The sequence below is a fragment of the Hippocampus zosterae genome, chromosome 11 (assembly GCF_025434085.1).
Source record: "Hippocampus zosterae strain Florida chromosome 11, ASM2543408v3, whole genome shotgun sequence".
Taxonomy (NCBI): domain Eukaryota; kingdom Metazoa; phylum Chordata; class Actinopteri; order Syngnathiformes; family Syngnathidae; genus Hippocampus; species Hippocampus zosterae.
In genome coordinates this window covers 1,410,337-1,432,857 of record NC_067461.1, presented here as the reverse complement: position 1 = coordinate 1,432,857, position 22,521 = coordinate 1,410,337, and the positions used below count along the sequence as shown (strand labels likewise).

Sequence of the window (22,521 nt, the reverse complement as noted above, 5' to 3'; positions counted from 1 at the left end):
CATAATGGCGCGTCGTTCCGGACGATGTGTTCCTCGTCCTCGGGCCGCCGCCTTTTTTGGCGTGCCGCCAGCCGACTTAATCGTCGCCTCTCGTCTGTTTCCATCCTGGCCATTTTGTCGAGAGCGCTTCTTATCCCGCTGGCCCTTTGCCCTTTCCCGCTGGTCTCCTCTGCGCTTTTCCTTCTCCCCCGCTTCCTCTTCCTCTTCCTCTTCCTCCTCCTCCTCCCACTAGCACGGCTAGATTTGGAAGCGTGGGCGTGCGTAAATGCGGCGGCCGCTATGCCAGCTGCGCCCCGCCCCGCCGCTTGCAGGAGATTTCCCGCCTGTCCTCCTCGATTCTCATCCCGGCTTTCATCCGACTCGGCCCCGCCGCGTTCCCGCTCGCGTTGGCGGACGACTCGTTTGATCACCGCCGACTTTATCCCGGCGGGCGCTCGCCCGCGGCCGCGCGCGTGCGCTCGGAAGTCGTATAGCAGCGGGTTGACGCTGTAGGAAAGCGAGGGCGACGTCCGGGTGCGGCGGAGCATCTCCGAGGGCCATGGCAGGACGCGGGTGCCGTCGCGGCTCAGGACGGGACAAAAGGGTCGCGAGGGCCGACCCGCGGGCCACGTCGGGGTTCGTGTCGGACTCGAGTCTCGGGCTGGTTTCTCGCATTTTGCTTTTTGGAGCAATGCGGAAAAATGTCGCAGTTGGGCCAAGTCCGCTTTGTCGGAGGTTTCAAAGGCGGGACTTTGACACTTGAAAGGCAGCGGTGGCGGCGGATCCTCACTGGGCGCGCGATGACCGGCGGCGCTCGGTCGGCTCCCGGTCCCACTTCTTAGACTTTCAGTTCCGTTCTCGGCACCGGTTCCGGGCCGGCGTGCGCCTCCCTTCTGGGTTCCTGTCTCATTTTGCCGGCAACCTTCAGCTCCGGTCGCACTTCCGACGGCGACTCCGGCTCCATCTTGATCTCGCGCGGCGCACCTTGGCATGAGTTCAAGCGCTGCCCCACTCTGCCAAGTTCCGTTCTCGAGACCGGCTCCGGTCCCGATGGCGCCGCCCTCTTGGATGACTCTTGCGCTGACCCCATGAAACGGTGCGGCTCCCGTTCCGCCGAGGTCCCGGTCGCCGGTCAAGTGGGCAGCGCTCGCAGTCCCTCGACTGATTCGAGGTCCCGTGGCGCTCGGACCCACAAGTCGGACTCCGGTCTCGCTTCCATCACCACCTGGGGTGACTTCAGTTTCGGTTGCGGCCTGAGCACAGCTCGAGGCTCTGATACGAGCTCCTGGCCCACACTCGCCATCAGTTCTACTTTGGTCTTCAGCCCAAGTCCCACTTCCCCCGCTTGACTGGCCGGTTGGAGTTTGACGACCGTCCTGGGCTGTCGTCCTACCCCCTTCCTTGCTTTGGTCTCCCGTGGCGCTTTGAGCTGCGGTAAGCCGGCCGTCGATCACTTCGAGGTCTTGATTTCCGCTCACTTTGTCTCCGAGCCGACTCCCGCTTCCATCTTGGGCTGCCGTCCCGCCTCCGGCGTCCACTTGGTCTCCGGTCCCACGCCGCCGCTCGCATAAAGACAGGAGGCCTTTCAGCTTGTCATCCAATTCTCGGGTCCGAGCGCGGACGCACGGCGCCGAGGAGATCTGCTTCCCATCCGGCGTTGCGCTTTCGCTGTCCCGCGAGCTCCGCCCGGCTTGGATAAAGACGGCGGCCGCCCGGTGCAGGAGAACGCAGCTCCTCTTGGGCAGCGAGAAGCAAACGGGGCGCCCCCTGTTGGCGGCAAAGGCTTTGTTTTCACCGTTAGCTGGCTGGTCGTCGTCGGTGTCGTTGGCTCGTATGGCGTCGCTGAAGAAAGCGGTCGCCCAAGGGATCTTGCGAAAGGCGCCGTTTTCGGGGGTGACGTCGCCCGGCGTGACGTTGTTTGCGTTGCGTCGTTGGGACGGGTCGTTGAGACTCTGAGGATCTGCGAGGGAGAAGAAGAACGAGACGAGGATGACAAGAAAGAGCTTACGTGGACATCTCCCCGAAAAAGGCAAAGCGAAATCAAGATGGGGGGGGGGGTTGATTTCAGGCCCGAGGATCGAGCAACGTGGCCCCTCCTGCCTGGACGGCCTTCGTCAAAGTCTTGAGGATCTCCTTACCTGGCCCCGGAGCGCCCACGCCGTGGCTGCCGTCCTTCTCCGTGGCGCTCGCCGGCTCCACCGCCACGGTGGTGGAGCGGAACATGGGGCCCGAACCCGAGGCGCTAACGGGAAAGGGGGCGGGGTGAGAAATAAATCAATGAATCCTACAAATGTTCACGAATACAAGCCGTGTGTGTTTTCAGCTTCTTATTTCCACCGGGAAAAAGGCCGGCGCACGTCTCGCTCACCGGCGCCGGTCGGCTTTGTCCTCGCCCCGCGAGCGATGCCGCAGCCTCTTGCGCAGCAGCCGCTCATCCCGCCGCTCTTCCCTTTGCCTCCGGCAGGCCGCCGCCCGGTGGAACTCGCGCTGCTTCAGCTCCTTCAGACGCTGAAACGACGTCCGATGGGCGGCGGAGAACAAATGGAAAGTAACAAGTTTTTGGGGGAGTTATACTTTGTGCGGATGCAGCGCGCGCGCGCGTTAGCTTGCGCGTGGCCGTCGTGTTAGCGTGCGTGAGTGATAGCGTGCCTGTCGGGGTGCGCTCGACAGTTTGTTGGGGTGTGAGTCGGGGAGAAGTCTATCAGCGGGTGGAAAGAAGAAGCGTGTCAATATTTGAGGCGTGTGCGGTTGTTTATCAACGGCAAAGCTTTCGAAGTTAGCGCGCGCGTGCGCGCTCAAGCGTCGCCTTTAGTGCAGTCCGCTTTAATTCCAGCCAGGAGCGCTCTGCGGCGCCGAGATAGCGACAAATAATCACGCAAGCCACAAGAACATGCACTCCGTCATACGGCCCCAGAATAAAAACAGCAATTTAAAAAAATAGAGATATATTTAATATACATTTTTATTTATGTCAAACAATAACGCTCACCGACACACAACGCGCAGTAGTCGGAGTCAAAGCTTCTTTCGTCTTCTGATGTCACGATGACTTTTAAAATCATCATTTAACGTTCATTTTCATTTTAGTCTTTCAAATCAAATCTTCACGGACTGACCGATATGTTTTCAGTCTACATTTCAATAAATCATGCAGCCAATCCCAATAAATTTGAGAAGCTTGATTTATTTTTTTTTCTCATACATCATTCCAAAATATCCATCATCCATTTTCCGATGCGCTTGATCCTCAGGAGGGGGTCGCGGGGCGTGCCGCAGCCTATCCCGGCCATCTTTGTGCAGTAGGCGAAGGACACCCTGAACCGGTCCACCCAGCCAATCGCAGGGCATGCATAGACCAACGACCATCCGCGCTCACAATCACACGTAGGGACAATTTAGAATGTTCGGGCGGCCTGCCGTGCATGTTTAGGGAATGTGGGAAGGAAAGCGGAGTACCCGGAGAAAAGCCGGGCGGAAGGGGAGGACTTGCAAACTCCACACGGGAAGGAGCCAGAATCGAAGCCACGACCTCTGCACTGTGAGGTCGATACGCTCTCTCTCTCTCTCTTTATATATATTCATTCATTCATTCATCTTCCGAGCCGCTTGATCCTCACTAGGGTCACGGGGGGTGCTGGAGCCCATCCCAGCTGTCTTCGGGCAGTAGGCGGGGGACACCCTGAATCGGTTGCCAGCCAATCGCAGGGCACACAGAAACGAACAACCATTCGCACTCACACTCACACCTAGGGACAATTTAGAGTGTTCAATCAGCCTGCCATGCATATTTTTGGAATGTGGGAGGAAACCGTAGCACCCGGAGAAAACCCACGCAGGCCCGGGGAGAACATGCAAACTCCACACAGGGAGGCCGGAGCTGGAATCGAACCCGGTACCTCTGCACTGTGAAGCCCACGTGCTAACCACTGGACTACCGGGCCGCCTATTCTTATATATATATATATATATATATATATATATATATATATATATATATATATATATATATATATATATATATATATATATATATACTGTATATATAAAAGATGGGAGAAAAGTCCCAACTTCAAGGTGTGTTAAGTGCTCCATTCGCATGGCGCCTTTTGTGTCTCCGGCGTGGAACAAAAGACCCGCGGAGGCGGCGGAAGGCGGCCCACTCGCTCGCTCTCGCTCACCTGCTTGTGGTGATGGTCGTAGGAGTTGTTGTGGTTGTCAAACTGCTGCTGGCGCACATATTGTTTGTCGCACAGCTCGCAGTACAGGTTGCTGGAGGCGCCCTCATCCTGCGCACACACACACAAAACAACGTTACGAACACGCGCGTCAAGTCACGTCTTCTTGTGTGCACGTGTTGAGTCGTGTGGATGCTTTTCTGGTGGTGGAAAAGAAAAAAAAAACACGGAGAGTAAAAAAAAGTCACGTTGCAAGGACGGTGACTCACACATTTGGATTAAAAACAAAACAAAACAAAACCAAGAAGCAACAGCTGACAGTCAACCGACACCGACAACGGCGGGCGCACAGTCGTGATTTGCACGCGGTCACCGGAAGCGTTTCCAAACGTGGACAAAAAGTGCCCCCCCTCGCGTGTGATAGATCAAGTGCTTTTGGATCGCCGACTTGACTTTTTACCGTCGGCTCCGCTCATGGTTGCTCCAATAGTGACAATCAAGTTTTCCTCCGGTCTCGAAATAGGAACGCACGTTGAAATTTTGAGAGAAGCACAAACACATTCAAAAATTGTTGCAACGAGGAGCGAGAGTGAAGCTGGACTTTTGGCGGACCCCAAAACAGTGAACCCCTCCATCTACGTGGCACCCAGTGGCGTTCCGTCAGGGCCATCAAGGCCTTCTCTGCTGGCCTAAACATGAACATTCATTCATTCATTCATCTTCCGAACCGCTTGATCCTCACTAGGGTCGCGGAGGGTGCTGGAGCCCATCCCAGCCGTCTCCGGGCAGTAGGCGGGGGACACCCTGAATCGGTTGCCAGCCAATCGCAGGGCACACAGAGACGAACAACCATCCGCACTCACACTCACACCTAGGGACAATTCAGAGCGTCCAATCAGCGTGCCATGCATGTTTTTGGAATGTGGGAGGAAACCGGAGCACCCGGAGAAAAGCCACGCAGGCCCGGGGAGAACATGCAAACTCCACACAGGGAGGCCGGAGCTGGAATCGAACCCGGCACCTCTGCACTGTGAAGCCGACGTGCTAACCACTGGACTACCGGGCCACCCCTGAACATTAATTGATGTTATTTTATTTTCATAAATATGTCAACAAAATTATTCTCTGTATTCTTTACGTCAAATTATTTCCACTTGGTCGAGTGGCTTATTTTAAATAACATTGAAAGCCGCTCGATAAATAACTTATTTATTATGATGGAGTTTTTAACCAATCATATTTCAGATAGCTGGTGTTGCCAGGTAAATTAAACTTGCTCGGGGGCTTCAGATGAAACAGCGCAGGCACAGTCAGTTTGAATTAGCCAATCAAATCACGAGTCTGCACACCGGGGCCAGCGAGAAGGCCTGACGTCGACACTGAGGACGTGCGCGTTCAGTGATTGGATGAGCGCCTGCCAGAGGGAGGGAGCTGTTGCTGCATTTTGAGCCAAAATGGCCGACGGAGGAGATGTTGAACTGGTTGCAGGACTACTTTCCAAACAATTTTAAAGACGGACCTTCCACTGGATTTACCAATTGAAGCTGTTTTACCAAGGCGGCAAGGATACATCAGAGCACGGCTGGCCACTTTTACGAGCGACGGCGCGTTTCAAAACGTTTGGGGACTCTCGCGTAGATCTGCAGCTCAGTGAACAGGCACAACATTGGTGAGTCAATGAATTTTATTTTATCTCAGCTGCTCAACATTTTCAGTTATTTGCCATTGTATAGCCTATTCTCAAAACGCAAACGATCTGTTCATTTTATTTTGAAAGAATAGTTTGTTTTGTTATTGTGTGTTTGGTGTCTTATATGAAACTGCGACATTGCGCAATTTATTGTTTATGATCACACAGCGTCATTTGGGTGCTATTTTCTTTAGTATTTTTAAATCATCGTTTTATTTTTTGACAATATCTGTAAATGCCGTTTCCTGCTCTTAATTGTGAATGCAGACTTGATGGTTTTAAATGCTCCTGAAATGAAGTGCTGCCTGACGAGCCCATATTGTGCTCATGTGTGTGACGTCACTTTTGAAAATGTGCCTAAGGTTGAAATGCACGGCCCGCCACGGGTGGCTCCATATTCCACGGCATCATAACTCGCACGGTTTTTTTAGTGGCAATTAAAAATGCGAATCAACAATTTCGCCATTTTAACTTCAAAAGTTCCCGCCAGCGCAAAAGTTTGCTTCCCCTTACGAACGGTGACCGTGGAATGTCATCACTGGCTCGCTCGGATTGCGACAGACAGGAGACAAAGCAGCAAATTTGCCGCCGTCCTGCCTCCGTTATGGCAGGAAAGTGCCCCCCCCGTGAGCCACTATAATTCCATTAAATCCTGACTTATGCGGCATTATTGGGTGGGACGGAGCAACATTAAGGCAGGACTTATGTGGCGTGATTATATGAAAGCGGCAAAATGAAGGCATCCGTCAATTAGAAACGCAAGCATCCCATTTGCATGATTCCCGCTTAAGCACCACGCCGTTCCGATGGCCGCATTAGCCGCTTACGTGCATTCGAGTCCTCGCCTCGATTCAAACTCACTTTGGGCAGGCTTTCCCCAACACCGACAAAACCAATTGCGGCGACCTCCTGAACGCGGTGGCAAAATCAAAACGGAATACAGTGATTTGCAAATCGCGTTGCAGCTACATTTAAAATCGTTCACCTTTCAAAAGTGTGATCACTCAATTTTTCGCAAATGAGTAGGAGCTTTGAAATAAATGGCCGCAACATTTTCCCAAAATGCAGGGACGGGGGCGGGTTTCATTGACGTTTTGGGAACCGAATTGTTGAAGCTTTCGCCACAAGCTTTCAACGGGAGACGGGTGTGGACTGCTGGCGGGCCGGTCCGGTTAGCCGCCACGCTGTTGTGTCACGTGCGAAACTCGCTTAGGTTTTGGCTTGCTAAAAAAAAAAAAGTTGCGAAATCCATCGCAACAAAGTTCCTGCAAGAGTTCTGATCCAAAGTGACTTGAATGCTGACTCCAAACATTCCCACCTTGTCGGATGTCTCGACCTTGTCTAATAACTCGCTCGGCTTTTCTTGTGGTGCACTTTGATGCGCCGAGCGCCGGTGCCAGAAAACAAAAATCGGGATCAGGATAAAGGAACGAAAATGTTTTATAGGCAATTAGCCACCCGTGGAGTTGACTTCAAACCCACACGTCTCGCCGCTAGCACTTGTCAGATGTCATCAAACGAGAATATTCCGCTTTGGATTCTGCGATACTCCAAAATCTTCAGGCAGCTGCGTGGTGCACGCACGATTGCACGATTGCGGGGTTTCCACCACCAGATCCATTTTATATATGTATAGGGGTCGGGGGGGTTGCTTTGAGATACGAGTGACCTGCACACATTATGCGTTTGAGTTTTTTATTTTTTATTTTTTTTTTACGCTCACCCTCATTTTTGCTCTGACTTGCGAGCGCCAACTTGACTGAACTTGATTCATTTCAAAGCAAGTTGAAGTTGGGCAAAAACTGAGCAAGTCTTCAAAAATATTTCATGCCACTCCCATCTTAAGTTCAAGTCAACATCAAACTAAGAGAATAACAACTTGTGCATTTCTCAAACAACTTTGCCCGAACAGTCAACACACGACGCGACTCGCCACGTACGGGCTAACGCAGCTAGCATTGACGCTGCGGTGGTCGTACCCCTTTTCAGAAAAAAAAGAGAGAATAAATAAGGGACGGCAATCGAGGTGACGTGCATGTATCGTGTCCTGTGATTGGCCGGCTCAGTGTCGCAACCCAAATGAGAGAAAGCTGGCGCGGAGCTTTGGAACGGGCAGCCGAGAGTCAAAACGTGAAAGTCAAAACGCGATGCAAACGTCCACTAGGGGGAAGCGTGTCAACCTTGGGGAGCATATGGCCAGCAAAGCTGTTCCTGCGCCCCCACCCCACCCCCCCCCCCCCCACCCCCGTGCCGGGAATATGCACATGCGTGCCAAATACGGAGCTGTAAAACCGGACAGGATGACGGCATCCATTCCGGAGCCTCGGCATCTCATCGATGAAATTGTACGGCGGGAAGGAGCCGCTTTTTTCTTTCCAGGCGATGCGCCTCCACAAGTGCACTTGTACCTCGTGCGCGACACATATTTTCAGCCGCAAGATCAGTGTGGGATTATGTGTGCACAAGAATGTCATGCTGCGAGAAGTATATTAAACCGAGAGAGGCGTGGGGGTTGGGGGGTGGGGGGCGGAATGAAATTGGGTCTGTGCCTGTGTGAGCGAGTGCCGCTGCAGCTCAGTTTGTTGATCATTTCGGTGGCATCGCTGCTTTTTTTTTTTTTTTTTTTTTCCGGTCACCTGCGGATGATGTTTGGCACTCGATGTGCTGGCCCGAAAACGTCAAAATAAATGGGAGTACTGGAAAAAAAACTTTTACAGTTCAACTTTAACTGCGAGTAACGGAAGAAAAAAAAAAGAAGAAGAACTTGAAACAAGCACACTGGTCCTCTTTAGTGGAGAAGCGCACGAGCACGTCTTCTTTCCTCCTCCTGTTAGACGACGGTAACGCGTCCGCATCTGGCCGAGACCTTAAATGCTCTTCCGAATAAAAGTCGCACGCGCTCATAAATACAGGCGCGCTCCGACATTTGCGAGCGGAGCTTAACGGCGAGCATTTCGCGGCTCGTTTGTACCGGCGCGTCTGAACAGGAGCAACGCGGAAGTGACAAAGAGATAAAACCTAATGAGGAGAGACGAGAGGAAATGAAAAGAAAAGAAAAGAGAAGAGAGTGCGGCAATAAGTCATTATGCAGGAACAGCAACCTCGTCATCGTCTCGTCGCCCTGACCGGCCGCACGGCACCTCGGTCGGGCCCGCTTTAAGAAAATGCGAGGACCCCCTTTCGGGGTAGACGAAGGCTCAGCGGCTACGCGTTGGGGGTCCGCTCATGAAAGGCTTCTGTCCCTTTCAATCAACTTCGAAGCTAACTTCGAAGCTAACTTCGAAGCTAACTTCGAAGCTAACTTCGAAGCTAACTTCGAAGCTAACTTCGAAGCTAACTTCGAAGCTAACTTCGAAGCTAACTACGAAGCTAACTTTGAAGCTAACTTCGCAGCTTACTGGCTCTTGAAAACGACTCTTGCCATAACGACTACCGCCACTCTGCGACCGGTATCGGTACCTTCAAATGAATCCGGGATCGATTCTCGCTATCGACAACTTTGAAGCTAACTTTGAAGCTAATTTCGAAGCTAACTTCGAAGCTATCAATCAACTTTGAAGCTAACTTCGCAGCTACTGCCTCTTGAAAACGACTCTCGCCGTAACGACTACCGCCACTCTGCGGCCGGTATCGGTACCTTCAAATGAAGCCAGGATCGATTCTCGCTATCGACAACTTTGAAGCTAACTTTGAAGCTAACTTTGAAGCTAACTTTGAAGCTAACTTTGAAGCTAACTTCGAAGCTAACTTCGAAGCTAACTTCGAAGCTAATTTCGAAGCTAATTTCGAAGCTAACTTCGAAGCTAACTTCGAAGCTATCAATCAACTTTGAAGCTAACTTCGCAGCTTCTGCCTCTTAAAAACGACTCTCGCCGTAACGACTACCGCCACTCTGCGGCCGGTATCGGTACCTTCAAATGAAGCCGGGATCGATTACCACTAACGACAACTTTGAAGCTGACTTTGAAGCTAACTTCGAAGCTATCAATCAACTTTGAAGCTAACTTCGCAGCTTACTGCCTCTTGAAAACGTCTCTTGCCATAACGACTACCGCCACTCTGCGACCGGTATCGGTACCTTCAAATGAATCCGGGATCGATTCTCGCTATCGACAACTTTGAAGCTAACTTTGAAGCTAATTTCGAAGCTAACTTCGAAGCTATCAGTCAACTTTGAAGCTAACTTCGCAGCTACTGCCTCTTGAAAACGACTCTCGCCGTAACGACTACCGCCACTCTGCGGCCGGTATCGGTACCTTCAAATGAAGCCAGGATCGATTCTCGCTATCGACAACTTTGAAGCTAACTTTGAAGCTAACTTCGAAGCTAACTTCCAAGCTAACTTCCAAGCTAACTTCGAAGCTAACTTCGAAGCTAACTTCGAAGCTAACTTCGAAGCTAACTTTGAAGCTAACTTTGAAGCTAACTTTGAAGCTAACTTTGAAGCTAACTTTGAAGCTAACTTCGCAGCTTACTGCCTCTTGAAAACGACTCTTGCCATAACGACTACCGCTACTCTGCGGCCGGTATCGGTACCTTCAAATGAAGCCGGGATCGAGTCTCGCTATCAACAACTTTGAAGCTAACTTTGAAGCTAACTTTGAAGCTAACTTTGAAGCTAACTTTGAAGCTAACTTTGAAGCTAACTTTGAAGCTAACTTTGAAGCTAACTTCGAAGCTAATTTCGAAGCTAATTTCGAAGCTAACTTTGAAGCTAACTTTGAAGCTAACTACGAAGCTAACTTTGAAGCTATCAATCAACTTTGAAGCTAACTTTGCAGCTACTGCCTCTTGAAAATGACTCTCGCCGTAACGACTACCGCCACTCTGCGGCCGGTATCGAAGCCGTATCGATTCCCGCTATCGACAACGATATCAGGAATGGTGCTTTTGCTGCTTTTCTTTTCTCGCCAGTATTTGGAGCCATTGGTGGGGATTGTTCTCTTGTGAACACTATTTGTCGCCAATATCCGCTCGCCATCATTGTCGTCCCTTGGCTATTATTTGGCCGATACTGTTTTCTTACTCGGGTTCTTCTTGTTGTTGCCGCACCAGATATCGTGCGTGTGTGTGTGTGTGTGCGCACACATTTTTTACAGAGTGCTTTTTATTCAAGCCTGACGTTCCCTGGTGGAATTGGAGAGGCCCGGTTTATCCTTACACACACACACGGGTCCGCCGTAAGGGCCGATATGACAATCAAGCGTCAACTGGCTATCACAGTCGGACACACATTAATGGATTTAGCTGGGATTAGACCACACACACACATAAACACCTACACTGAAAATACTCACACACAGACACGCGTAGTACAAACAAGCGCACACACACACTCACACACAAGTCCAAGTGTCGCTCGCAAACACACTCAAGCAGGACGCCTTTCTCATTATTATGCATAGTGGCAGCGCTCACATTGATTTTCACTCCGTCTTAAACATAGCCCACGCAGCTGTGGGGGTGTGTGTGTATGTGTGTGTTTGTGTGTGCGTGCGGTCAGTTTGGCAAAGCCTCTCCAGGCTGAGTGAAGATTATGGCTGAGAGATTTTTTTTTTACTTTTTGTGCTCTTTCCCACTCGCTTGTAGTGGCATCTTTCCTTCTTCTCTCTCTCTCGCCAACGTCTTTTTTCAACTCTTTCCTCTTTATTGCCTCTCACCGCATTAATCTGGGAATAGAGCAGCGAGCGGTCCGCTGCCCCCCCCCCTCCCCCCGAGGTCATCGTTACGAGGAGCGAGTGTGGGGGGGGACTTCATGAAACTTGGTCGTCACAGAGAAAAAAAAAGTCACGCTCGGAGAGCATCAAGGCTCAACAAAGGCCATTTGTTGAGCGAAGATTGACGCCGCGCAATGCAGGAAGAAGCGACCTTTGAATGGGAACGACACTCGTACGTACGCAAAATAAGAGCGTGCTTTTTAAACGGAGCGCAGGAAAAAAAAAACTAAACGAAAGCTAGTGGCTCAATTCGCCCACATCAATGAATGGCAAATGAAAGGAAAACGTGATTTGAAAGGCCCAATGTAACGTGACCATAGCATTTTTTTCCCCTCCTCCGATTGGTCGCGATCACGACCAGTCGGAGAGTTCTCCTTGCGAGATCGCAAAGATCGCAAGATGGACAAGGAAAGGACTCGTTCGAGAACATTCGATCAAGAAAATCTGAGCCGGGCGCCAGTCGGCATTTAGCGCGCAAAAAAATAACAGTTGTTGTGTCGCTCGCTCAAAATAAAACGCAAGATGCGGGACGCAACACATGCTATGCTTTTTGGAAGCCGGCATAAACCGGGTCAAACGCCAATCGCAAAAGTCTTTGTTGAAGAAGGGAAAAAATCCAGCGCCGAGTGTTTTGGGCTTTAATGACCTCATTTGATTGATGGATTGATTTTGGGGCCATGGTAAACATCATTAGCATGCGCTCGTCGGTGGAGGCCAAACTAGATTAGGATGCGGTCACGAGGCCGACCTGAGAAACAAAACGGGGCAAAGCGACTTGAGAGCTATCACAGTTTTCATGAAAGCGAGCCGGCGCCAGCTCCCGACGTTCTGCCAGAATTGCAAAAAAAAAAAAAAAAAAAAAACATGTCCGTGGGCGGCAGATGTGGGCGGCATCTATTTCAAAATGCTGCATGATGTCACGTCAAAGGAGAGTTTCAACCCAAATTTGAAAAAAAAAGACTACAAATGGGCACATTGGGCGAAACTCAACATGGAAGCGTTTCGGTCACGCCGGCGTAAGCGCGTCCAGGCCGAGAGCGGTTGCAAGTGGGCGATGTGTAGGGGCGGGATGCGGGAAACGAGAACAAAATGCGGGAGAAGGCAGAGCCGGAGCTTAAACGGAGATGACGCTAACGCTAGCCAAATGTTTTCCGGCGCTTGGCGGCTTCTGCCGTGACGGCGATGAGCTTGATGTCGTTGCGAGTAAACTACGGCTCGCGGGCCGAATCCGGCCCGTTGGTCTTTTTAATGCGGCCCGCCGAAGGTTGGTCCGCAATTAAGGTTCGATGTGAATGATTGCATTCATTTCAATTGGACTTGTAATGACAGGCCTTTCGCCGCCAGGTGGCGCATTGACTTGACGTTGCAGAACATGGGGGCCGGGGGTCTTTTGGACCACCTAGAACCCCTGTATCGCTCTACTTGGTCTGATCACAACCCATATGCAGCAAGGCTAAAATAGGTCATCAACAACACTGTTGTCATTTTTTTTAAAGTAATTATTAAAAATTAAAAATTAATACCGTACTTTCATGCTTTTGTTGTGTTGATGTTTGATATGGACTGTCAATAAATGCAGTTTTTTTTTAATGTACCATAGCTCGTGCTGACCTGGCCCTTCTGTCAAATTTTAAAAGTCAATGCGGCCCCCCCCGAGCCAAAAAGTTTGCCCACCCCTGTGCTAAGCGTTTCCCCGTGGCTACCTTTCGAGTAGCCGTCATTTTTATTCTTTTATGATGATTTTTTTTTTTTTTTTTTAGGTTCAATTGCGACGGCCCGGCGTAATCATCCTGTCGCGATTTCAGTTTGCAAGATCGACAAATAGACGCGCATAAACAAAAAAAGTCATGAAGAATGATCATAACAACCATCATCATCATTCCAATCACCCAAAGTGGCAATTGGCATGTGAAAAACTTTCACTTGCTCACACCGCTTCTTTGTGGGTTTTTTTTTTTTTTTTTTCGGCTCTCTTGAAGAAAAGTGGCCAAGCTGTCACAGCTGGATTAGTTTTTCTCCAGCTTGCGCGGCCTGTTCACGCGCACGCCTTCCCCGTTGCCAGGCCAATTCATTTTGCCACAAGTGGGTCCCGATTGGATCTGGTCAGACTTCCATTACGGCTCACCTTGACCAACCTTAAGGTGCCCCCAGAAGCGGCCCTGCCACGCACATCCAACATTAATATCCCGGGCCAGACACACATCAGGTCGCAATACTGTATAGGCAAACACACACACACACACACCGGTTTATGTGTTTTGTGGGGACCACTTTTTAGTTCATCACTTTCGGGGACCACCCTTTCCAAATGACATCAAAAATCAGGGATACACAAGGTGGCGGTGTTAGCTTATACACACACACACACACACACACACACAATCTTCTCTTTGCACACTGGCGCCCAGGTTAGCTCATCGGTGACGTCAGGCACACACACACGCTCACACGTGCGCCCACGCAGACAAGAGTGAGACTACGAGAGTGTTATTGATCGCATGCAAGCTTATCTGGATGGGCTCATCGGTATCGACGCTCAGGGGGGGGTCAGACCGATCGATACTATCTGCTGCTCTGCTGTCATTTGAGGCGCTGACGCCACACCGTGCACTACCACATGCCCCTCCCCCCCGCCGTGTGTGTGTGTGTGTGTGTGTGTGCGCGCGCACGTGCACATGTTTGACGGAGCTAAGATAACCGCCGTGACCTTTTGTGCCCGCAGACACCACTAGCACTTGTCTTCCATGTCTCTTCGGTACGGTTCCTTTGACAGCACGCCGCCACAACACACACACACACACATGCTTCATTCCGGGGGTGTCAAGTGCATACAATAGGGTGAGAATCGGCAACATTTGCAGGTGTCAACGTGGTCTCAAGATGCCACGGCGCAAGCGGGCAACCCGCTTCAGGGGCGCACGGACAAGAATGTGACGCGCACGCTCCAAGTGCGCGCAAGAGCGTAAAAAAAGGCATCACGATGATCATGTCGCAAATGGCGGTCAATCTGTTACATGGTTCCGGTTCAAATCAACAAGTCCACCTTTTGATTCAATGACATACTTGAAGTCAAGTCGCGTTCGTGAGCGCGCCATCGAAATTGAGGACGGACGTATCGTCTTTCGAGCGGCGAGGGAGGGAGAACGTGATCTTGGCCCAATGTCAAGAGAGCCGACAGGCCGCGTTTCGCCTCCAGCGGAGCGCCGCGTCGTTGGCCTTCTGTTTCACTTCCTCTTTGACTCATCGGCTCTTCACGTGCGTGGCGTGTAACACACACACTCTCTCTATGTGTGTGTGTGTGTGTGTGAGCGATCCAGATGGAGAGCGTTCGATAACGGCAGGACAGTTGTTGTTTTTATGATGACTATTTGATGGCCGTTTTTACTGATCACTTAAGTGAGACCGAAGAGGTGCTGACAGGGGGCGGGGGGGTTATAGGGGTGGGGAGGGGGGTAAGACGACAAGAGGAGGGGGGAGCGAGGCGGTAAGAAGCGCATGGATGCAATCAAAAGGCAGAAGAATGAGAAACCAATTGAAGGAGAAGACGAGGCGAGGGAGAAGAAAGGCGGCCCGGTGATTGCAAAAAAAGCAACAAAAAAAACCCCCAAAAAAACAAAAAACGCAGACAGAAATCAAATGAAACGACGACTGGAAAGGCAAAGTCATAAAAGTCCCCGAGGGGAGACAAATGAGAAGAAAAAGGCGCAAGAACACAAAAACAAGCCGTTCTCCAAGCAGGCTAAAAGGTCCGACCGGTGAAAAAACAAAAGCAAAGAAAGAAACCAATCGCAGTGGTTCTCGAAGCTTTGACACTCGGCGTTACTTCAAAAAAAGGAAACGAGTTGGCTCCTCAAATCGCACCGCAATGACAACCGTTAACACACCAAAGAAGATTCACGTGTTCACGTTGGTGTCAGCCACCAAAACTTTCAACACCAAAACCAAAATGCAAGTCTGGGAGACTTTTTTTTTTTTAATTTTAAACAATTTGTGGCTTGTTTTTGCCCCTCCTCCAAAAAATGTTTGTCTCCCTCTGTTGGACACAATTAGGATCCCGGCCAGTGACACACAAACATTGCTTAATTGAAACATTCTTAATTAAAATGAATGCATGAGTACCCCACAGCAAAAAAGGGGCCGCTTTCACCAAAAGCTCTCGAATAGCACCGCGACAGCCCCCCCCCCAACGGCAGCGGCCCAACGGGGGTCCGCTGGCCAATCCAGCAACGAACCAATCATAGCGTGGCTCCGGTTGCATCGACGATCATTTCCAGACCAATTAAGTGAAGATTGGCTCATTTCCCGCAGCTCAGCGGGTGGGGGAATCATTGACACAACGGAGCGGGAGGGGGGGGTGCGAAGGAGCGCGCAAGCGTGGGTAAACTTCCTCACTCTGCATCTCGTCCATCTGCTGGCGTTTCCCGCCGTTGCCATTACGCTTGGCGAGCATCCATCTGCCCCCGACGGTTCCGCCCACCTCGTTGGCGGGGTTCACCCGAGTCGCCATGACGCCCTTTCGACTGCGCCGGCTCGCTTCCCTCGGTTGCCATGGCGATGGAGTAGCTACATCAATAGATATACGCGACCCGCGTGGGGAACATCTTGGGAAGAAAAAGAAAAATCAGTGTCTGGGGGATGGCGAGGGGGGTCCCGGGGGGGGCGTGGGGGGGGTAGGTGTCCTGCGTGTTCTTCTTAAAGGGCCACGACGGGATTTGGCTGGGAAATGATGCCAATGATCCCTCGGGCAGGATTGTTTTGACCGTTTTTGGCCTTTCTTCTCAGGCATCGTTTTGTTTTCTCACTGTTGCTTTTTCAAAAGCGCTCGAGAAATACACTTGAGATGACAGGAGTCATTTTTGCCGCTCAGAAATCAGTTGAGTTGACCATCGGAAGTCCTAAAACTGTTCAAAATGGACAGCGGCAAATCCTTTTGAGCTCGGCTTTGGATGCGTACCGCGTTGAGCCTTTCGACGCAACACCATGCGCCCGAAGAGTCGCAACAACGCACTCGGCCATTTCTGTCCTCGTCACGTGCGACTTCTCTTACATTTTGAAAGTTGGTTTACATTGCGGAAAAAGGAGCTTGGGAGACGGGCGGGGGGGGGGGGGGGGGATCAAGACGAATGATTGCGCGAATAAAGCCTAAAGACACTTTGAAATTGTCTCAAGGCGGCGTCGGCGGCCCGTACGCTTTTCGGCTGAGACGGATGGGGGGCACGCGAGCCGGCTGTTCGTTACCGTGGAAACTTCAAAAAAGTGGCTGTCAGAAAAGGAAGCCCGGGAGCCTGCGTTGACGTTTCACGCGCTTCCTCCCGTCGGAGAACACGAAATAAGCCGGATGCTTCGGCCAAGTGCTCGCGCTGTCACAGGAGGACACACACACACACACACACACACACACACACCCACGCATGGCTGTGGGCAGCAGATGGCTCCTCAGTCATGGCTGATGTTTCACACATCCACAGAGTTCCCGCCACACGCACACTCGTCATGTCACACACACACACACACACACACACACACACGGAAGGAAGGAATCTCTCTAATTTATGGAGCGAGAAGCCAAGTTGTTTGTGTGAGTTCAAGGCACACACACACACACATTTATGACAACAAGTCATCTACAGCAAGAAGCAAAACTAGCAAGAAGTGTGAATGCGTCGACTTCAGAAATGACATCTGTGAAAAAACACACACACGCAAACACACACAACGATAGCAACAACTACACACATACCTGCAGTGACGACGACACCCTTAAATACTCCACAAAAAAAAAAACCTCTTGACTTGTGACGCGGAGAAAGCGGCGGTACATTAATGGACGTTGCCGCGGCAACGCGTCCGCCGGGCTCGCCAATATTTGGGAAAAATTCCCAAACGCCATTCGGAAGCATCTTCCCCGCTCAAAGTTTCGGCTCATGAGTCGGGTTGACGCCACAGGTGCTTTTCGAACCGAGAAGGACTCATCAACACGTTTGCCGAGGCCGTGACATTCATTCATTAAGATGGCATCGTTAAGTCACGAGCGACGGCGTTCTAAAAGCAGCCATGCTTGCTCGCTCGGATCGTAAGAAAAGTTTCTTTGACCCCTTGAAAGAAACGTGAAAATAAAAGTTTTCCAGTAAGACAACTTTTGCCAGATTTTAACAAGTAAAAAAAATGTTAAAATAAAAATGGCCACAAATGGCTAAGTTAAAAAAAAAGTTCCCTGTAGACAACGAGGCACTCTAAAGCGGCCTCGACAGTGCGAAGCCCAAGTGTCTATGCTGGCTGTAATGTGCGACTTTTTTTCATCCAAGAAAGTCCTTCCTCCATTCTCTTCGAGCTTCCTTTCAGCGTCAAGCATGCACCGGCAGGAGACCATAAGGCACTCTAAAGAATTTGCATAGAAAAATCTGGAGGTAAGCCGACTCAATGTAGCATTTTTTTTCCCTTAATGAAGAAAAGAAGTGACAGCTGTGTAGATTTCCCATTAATGCCGAGATTATGCCTTTGCTGATGACGTTACCAGCGTAATCCTCCAAATATTAGTCGAGACTACGCTCCCAAGGTCAAGTGCTCTCTCGCGCGCTCTCTCGCACGCACGCACGCCCGCGCTTTTGCTCTCTCATCGTCCGTCTCATTGAGTTGTGGTGAGAATTGAGATCGGGAAATCTCCAATTGGATAATTTTTTTTTGGAGGGGGGGTGGCGGGGGGCAAAGTCCATTTGAGGATTAGGATCGTTTATTAGTAGGGAAGAGGGGGGGGCAGGGGGAGGCTGATTGAGCCGTGACTTAGCTCAGTAATGGAGGTCAGGGGAGGAAATGGTGAAAATCAAAAAGCTACATTGAAGGCGCATATTTGACATCAAGCTAGCAGAAATGTGACGCGTACACCCGCTAAGCTAATTGAACCACTTGGTGCGATTTTTTTATTTTTAGGCCCAATTCCCAAAAATGCTAATTCCGATAATTTGACCCCCCAAAAAATCGGATAACTGATGAGTTGAAAACTAGATATTTGTTTATTACAATCTAGCATCATTTTCAGAGCCACAATGTGAACTGGCTTCATTTCCTGCGGCAAACCGAATGATGCGTCACGGCGCGGTGGCGGGGAATCACCAACCTAATGTATATTTAAGATGATCCAGAGTCGGCTCCCACTTAAAAGGCTCGCTTTATTTATTTATTATCCCCCCAGCGCCCCTTTTTTTTTTGCCGCGCAAAGAACATGTCAGATCTCGGCGGCTTATTAGGAGGCGTGGCGCTTTCACGCCGTTTCATCAGAGGGCCGCCCGCGCCGACGGAGATAAAATTAGTCGGCGTGCGCACGAGGATCCGAGGTGACTGGCGGTTGTCGTGCGCGCTTGTTTGCCAATTAACTCTCGCCGTATATATATATATCGCGCGCTATTCCGGGAAAAGGTGACGGACTCAGCCGTGGGTTGAAATCACTCATTATGACTTTGATTCTCTTCTTCAACTTGTTCGCGTCATTACTTTGACAGCTTTCGTGTCTTACTGGAGAACTTGTGCAAAAGTTGTTTGTTTTTTATTTTTAAACACTGATTAAGGGGAAAAATTCCTAGCATGGCAATAAAATGCACGGTCAAAAAGAATGCGGCGCCAGTTTGGAGCTCATAGGAGCGCAAGCGATGGTTTAGAGATAGTTTTAGCGCTGTCTGGTTAGTTAGCCGCCACTGCTACTATGCTAGCATGATCCTTTTGGAGAAGGGCGGCGAGCTGCTAGAGTAGTACTAGTAAATCCATTCCTGGGAAACGTATCGTCGTGTTTATGTCACAATTGATTCTTGTTAGGTGGCCCAGCCAATTTAGCGCTAAGGCTAAGGCTAATGTTAGCGCAAGCTGCTAGAGTAGTACTAGTAAATTCATTCCTGGGAAACGTATCGTCGTGTTTATGTCACAATTGATTCTTGCTAGGTGGCCCGGCCAATTTAGCGCTAACGCTAAGGCTAATGTTAGCGCGCATCCATCGGTTGCAGCGGCAGAACTTAAACTCTGGCCCAACCGCAAGGCCAAGAATCCCCGGAAATGACCACCTTGGTCCAAAGCGTTGGATGGTGAAGGCGGGAAGAGGAAACGGAGCCGCGGGAAAACGCTTAGGGCACATTTTGGAAGCGCTTAAGTGGCTATTTAAAAGCTCGTTAGCAAGCGATGACAAAACATCTGCTGCCGTTTCCCGCACAGTGGGGACTTGACGTCGGCGTGATCAACATCCAGGCCACAAGAGGGCAGTCATGAGATCATTCATGAAAAGGGGGGGATCATTCAATGTATTCCTCGACAACAGGAACAGTTTCACTCTTTTTAACAAGGAAAAAAAATTCTTGTGGGATGACTTTTTCTTGGCAAAATACAACTTCTCGAAAACTTTGTAAGCTCACTTTTATGTTGAATTGAACAACATGTTCAAGAAAACTCTCCTTTTCATGTTTTCTCTGACAGACGTTTTTTTCCCATAAAATGTCTTTTTTTTCGCCATTTGCCAACGGGCTTATTTTTGTTGTTGTCCCGTAGACCAAATCAATTCCCTGACAAACTCCCCCATTCACCATCAAAGTGTACTTTATTTCATGATAAATCATAGGACTCAAATGACGAGTTTTGCAGTTTTCCGCCGCGTCTGAATGCGAGAGGTGCTTTTCATCAAAAGGTTTTTGATTTTTTTTTTTTTTCTCAAAGTTGCGATGATTACGCCTGGCAGCTCATCATGGAAGGAGCGCCGGCGCCAGGCACTCGGCGCCAGGCCAGGCCGGGCCGGGCTGAGACTCGACCGGGCTGCCGAGCGTGGCGTCGCCGCCACCGCCGCCGGCGAGCCAGTGGAGCGCTTAGCTTAGCACCCCCCCCCCCTCCCCGCCACCCCCTCCCCAGCCCATCTGCCTCCCTCCCTGCGCCTCCAGTCAATTAAGCAAATGGAAGCAGCAATTAATTAACTGTGCAAGCACTTTGATTAGAGAGCTGACAATCAAGTCAGGGGGCGGGGCCAAGTGATGTGGACGCCGACCTCATGACCGGGTGGGGGCATCACGCGGGGAATTCACATCGCCGAACGCACAATGGGGGCCCGCTAAATTACTTGCAGTGAATTATTGACGAAGCGTTTACCCCCCCCCCCCCACCCACCTCCAAAAAAGAAAGAGTTCATACTTGTGCAGCAAAAACTCAACAAAGCGAGATTTTCAAGATTGCAAATCAAGGCCAAACGCGCTCGTTGCGTCTGCCAACGTGCCGCAGCTTTTCTTGGCAGCCGCTCTTTGCGTTGAGAGCATTTTGCTACAAATCTTGATCACATCGAGATTTTGTATTTTGCGATTCCTCCAAATGCTCCATCAGTCCTTTTTTTATGGACTGTCACAATATAATTCAAAAAATGGCAACCTTTGCATCTTTCTCGAATGTCAGTCATCCGAGCGGGTTACGGTCATGCCCAACTGGAATCTTCAGGTTTGTTGAATTTGGGGGAACGCACCACCCCCCCACCCCCCAACTTTTTCGACATTTGTGCTAGCAGGCTGACAATTTTGAACATCCGTCGTCATTTGTCAAGCCTGCTTCCCCACTCTAAAGTCCAAGCCAACATATTTGCTGGGCGCCAAAAAAAGATGAGTGATGATGCACCTGCCAATCAAAGTCGGGCGGTGGGGCCCCGATAACGTTTCTCATTGATGCGCGAAGGTATCGGGAAGGGCTTTCTTTGAAAAAAAAAAAAAAGTGGCGTACCGTTTGGTTGTTTTTGCGTCCGCCGGCTCCGATTGGTCCTCGGAACACCCCTTTGATGCTCCTGAGCTGTCCGTCACGCAGGTGGGTGGAGCTGATCACGATGTAGTAGCACGCCATTGGAAGCTCCTCGACGACTTTTTTTTTTTTCCCCGGACTGGCGCTGAGAGCGCAACGCGCAGAGTTGAGTCCGCTCGCGCTGCCTGCCGCTCGGGCTGATGAATTCTCAAGTTTCTCCTTGAAATATTTCGCAGGTCCTAAATGCGCCTCCTTCTTTTCTTCCGCTTGGCTTTTGGCTCGGGGCTTTCTCCCAAATGTTGCCCCCGGTATGCCCGCTGCAATCGCGGCTCCTTCTCTTCCTCCTTGCACACTTTTTTTCCTGCGCTGCTGCTCTGCTGTGTCCTGTCAGCGTGGGCTCAGAGAAGAAGAAGAAGAAGAAGAAGAGGAAGCATGGGCAGCACTGTCAGCGTGCCGTCGCCGCCGCCGATGTGTTCTGCCGGCCAGCTTAACTGCGCCGCGTTCCGGCCGCATGCGTTGAGTGGCCGCCCTGATCTTTGGCTGCGCGTCCAGAGGAGGGCTTTGCTCCCCTGTTCCCCGCCGTTACCATCTGCCCTTTTTAACGCATGGAGTGCTGACGCTTGCTCTCTCTCTCTCTCTCGCTCGCCCCCCTTGCTTGCCATCCCCTCCTCTCCTCTCTTGCCGCCTTAATCATCTCCAGCTCCAGCTTTTCATCCTCCTCCTCCGCCTCCTCCTCTCCAGCCAAAGGAGACAAGCTCCACCTACTGGCAAGCAGGGGAAGCGCTGTGGAGAAATTCTGCATATTTCAACCCTATGGAAAATGAAGGACGCGCTTTGCCCTGCTCACAATTAGGACAAATTGTTGGATAATTGCATGTGACGCGCGAAGCAAAAAAAAAAATGGCACGAGCTGATTTTCGTGTGCCACTATAGTTGTACCTAGAGGTTTATCGCAACAGTCTTCAAAATGTTCACGCTCGGTTGAACTGAAGTAAAATAAATAAATTCATAGTAAGAATAAAAGATATTTTTCCGCATTGCGTGCGGCAAACGACTACATCCGCATCGCGGCGCCTCAGCAGCTAGCTTAATGCTAACACACAATGGAAAACACCATAGGCGGGCTAACCCAATGAGCACCGATTCCCCTTTCGCCCCTTTCAGTCGCCGATATTTTGAACAGCATGTGGACAGATAAACCAGTACTCACAGGCAC

General features: G+C 50.5%; 1 protein-coding gene across 1 annotated transcript; it reads right to left on the bottom strand.

Moving 5' to 3' along the window:
* Nucleotides 1-228: 228 nt before the first annotated feature.
* LOC127610782 (uncharacterized) lies at nucleotides 229-21,961 on the bottom strand. The gene is made up of 6 exons (XM_052081223.1): nucleotides 21,291-21,961; nucleotides 4,158-4,265; nucleotides 2,348-2,487; nucleotides 2,118-2,221; nucleotides 324-1,939; nucleotides 229-237 (listed from the first exon to the last, which is right to left on the bottom strand). Exons 1-6 carry the CDS (start codon nucleotides 21,405-21,407, stop codon nucleotides 229-231), a joined length of 2,094 nt encoding a protein of 697 aa, XP_051937183.1. The 5' UTR covers nucleotides 21,408-21,961.
* Nucleotides 21,962-22,521: the final 560 nt, after the last annotated feature.

What these genes read in the sequence shown, in the direction of transcription:
- LOC127610782 (XM_052081223.1), bottom strand. Translation starts at nt 21,407, where the DNA reads ATGGCGTGCTACTACATCGTGATCAGCTCCACCCACCTGCGTGACGGA. An exon ending in GACGCAAAAACAACCAAACG is followed by an intron (nt 4,266 to 21,290) that starts GTACGCCACTTT and finishes GTGTGTGCGCAG; the next exon opens with GATGAGGGCGCCTCCAGCAA. An exon ending in ACGACCATCACCACAAGCAG is followed by an intron (nt 2,488 to 4,157) that starts GTGAGCGAGAGC and finishes ACGTCGTTTCAG; the next exon opens with CGTCTGAAGGAGCTGAAGCA.